This window comes from Lutjanus erythropterus, chromosome 2 (genome assembly GCF_056507025.1).
Source record: "Lutjanus erythropterus isolate fLutEry1 chromosome 2, fLutEry1.hap2, whole genome shotgun sequence".
In the NCBI taxonomy this organism is placed as follows: Eukaryota; Metazoa; Chordata; class Actinopteri; order Lutjaniformes; family Lutjanidae; genus Lutjanus; species Lutjanus erythropterus.
Genome location: NC_139318.1, coordinates 4,177,537 through 4,180,000, shown reverse-complemented (window position 1 = coordinate 4,180,000; position 2,464 = coordinate 4,177,537). Strand labels below are relative to the sequence as shown.

At 41.1% G+C, this 2,464-nt stretch overlaps 1 protein-coding gene across 1 annotated transcript in view; it reads left to right on the top strand.

The window, feature by feature from the left end:
- Window positions 1–2,183, top strand: part of ube2v1 (ubiquitin-conjugating enzyme E2 variant 1) — an 11,996-nt gene extending 9,813 nt beyond the window's left edge. Inside the window, exon 4 of the mRNA XM_084726503.1 lies at window positions 847–2,183. Coding sequence (XP_084582629.1) covers window positions 847–993 — 147 coding nt within the window. The 3' untranslated portion in view covers window positions 994–2,183. The remainder of the gene's footprint in view (window positions 1–846) is intronic.
- The last annotated feature ends 281 nt before the right edge of the window (window positions 2,184–2,464 follow it).

The following is a 2,464-nucleotide window of genomic DNA, read 5'->3' as shown; positions in this document are numbered from 1 at the left end:
TAACCTTTATTCATATTGCACTTTGATTATTGATGTTACAAAGTGTTTTACAAATGAAAACAAAACCAGATAAGGCAGATAAATCTCCTACCCAGTACAATAACACTTTAACCCTCAAAAATCAAAGTGATCACAACATTAAGATATTTGGAATAAATGCAGCTGTGATGGCTTGAGTCTGTCACACTCTTCTATCATCAGAGTGATAACACAATTACAGTGCGTTCACAGTCATATACTGTGACACACTTCATTTCATTTCCACTGGATGTCCACACCTTGTAGGCCCACGAAAGAGCATTGATAGACATGACAAGCTTCCCTCATTAATGTCAAATATATTAAGCCTGGATTTTTATGCACCAAAGATTTTCTTTACATAATTTCACCATGTGTCTAGAAACTCATTTCTATTAAATCTATTGTTCATCCTTCGCCCTTATCACAAAGAGTGCATTTTTTTTTATCTTTTTTTTTTTTTCTTGAGGAACAAATTAGGGCTCCTGTTAAGGATTATTTTCATCATCGATTAATCTGTCAGCTATTTTTTTGCGTAATCAGTTATTAATGGATTAGTGGTTTGGTCTATAAAAGTTGACAGTTACTTTAATAATCAGTTAATAGCTGCAGCTCTAGAACCAATCACGGTCATTAAAAGAATTAGTCATACCTAGCAGCGTGGTCAACCACACCTTTTCACTAAGTTTCTGTGCCTGCCTTGCTAAGAGTTGCTCTAACAGTTTTCCCACTCCTTGCTAGAATTTTTTTTGGCTACGTTCAAAGCTCTCTTATCGAGGTCATATTAAAAAAAGATCTCCCCTTTTTTTTCCCCTCCTCTCCTGTCAGGTGGACCTAAAGGCGGTGTCGTCACTGGCCAGGTGGAAAAACTCCTATAACATCCGCACGGTCCTGCATGAGATCAGACAGCACATGACGGCAAAAGAAAACCACAAGCTCCCCCAGCCACCCGAAGGCCAGGTGTACAGCAACTGAGGCCCCTGCTGCTGTCCCTCCCTGTCATCCTGTCCATATCACACATACAAACACACACACACACACACACACAGCATCCTAAACACTTAACATCCTACCACTGTCAAACTACACAACCATCGTGTAATCCAAGACTCTCAACTTCCACTTCCTTCCTCGGGAGCCTCCCATTGGACAGAGGGAGGGACGCACAGGTGACGCTGACCTCCTCACCCAGTGCCCAGTCATTATGAAACAAGAATACTGTACATCTTACTAATGTCATTTTTTTATTCTCTTTGTGTTCTACATTCAGATTGTAAAATAACAAATGACCTGATTGAGTGTACCAATTATAAACGTGTGCGCTGACATTCCCCGTTTGTTGCGGTGAAGGATCTGAACTCCCCACTCACCAAAACCAATCTACTTCTGCAAGCCCGACTGAAATGTTCACTGTTGGGATCATTCCGAGTTTTTTTTTTGTTTTTGTTTTGTTTTTTTAAACAACAAACCTCAACATTCTCGCAGTATGCTGAAACAGATTCCCCCTGAAAGAGAGAGGAAAAAAAATAGTAGCCCTCGGTCTCACAGGCCGCACTAGTCTCAAATTCCCCAGCTTCCACAATCCCGACGATGTGAATTTGACGGGCCTTCCTTTAACGAGTGCATGTCCGGTACATGGGAATAAACTGCTACTAGACATTCAGCGACATATGTATCAACGGGGCACTACTGGCTCATCACTCATGTTCTCAGACCTGTCTTCTGTGTGCCATATGGTTCATAGCGCTTTGTGATAGTGATTGATTATTAGCAGCCAGTGGGAGGGGGGAGGGACGGATATGTGTTGGGGGGGGGCTACAGGTCCTTGTGCTTTCTCTCCGCAGAGAACATAGTCTGTGTGCTTGGCACCTTTTTCAGGATCACCACTGTACTGTGGCCTGTGCAGAGCAGGAGGAGCTGTGATTTTTTTTTTTTTTTTTTTTCTTCGTTTGCTGTTTTTGGGTCTTTGTTTTTTGGTTTCTTTAGTCTCTGGGCTGACCTGTGTATACTCCACGGAGTCGTCTGTCTCTTCTCTCATACAGTGAACGCCCACTGAATGCAATGTACGGCTTTGGATGTTTATTTTATAACAGGGGTTGAATCTAATCAGGGTGATGGTGACCTGTTGCATGGTTTTATTTGAATTAAACGTTATTACTTTTGCACGCCTCTGTGTCATGATTCTCTTTATTCCAGTGGTATTATAGTAATATTATAGAAATACAACCTCTCCTGTAAATGGCCATGGACAAACCCAGAAGTAATAGATTACTTTAGCCTCAACTCATTTATAAATATAACACCAAAAATGTAATACCTTGTTCTTTTGACTGTCCACTTGCTCACCGGTCATACATACACCAACAAAAAGGAAAAATTGTGAACCTGTCCTTTAACCAAATTACAGGCTGATTGGACAATTTAATATTGTTGGGCGAAGACTAAA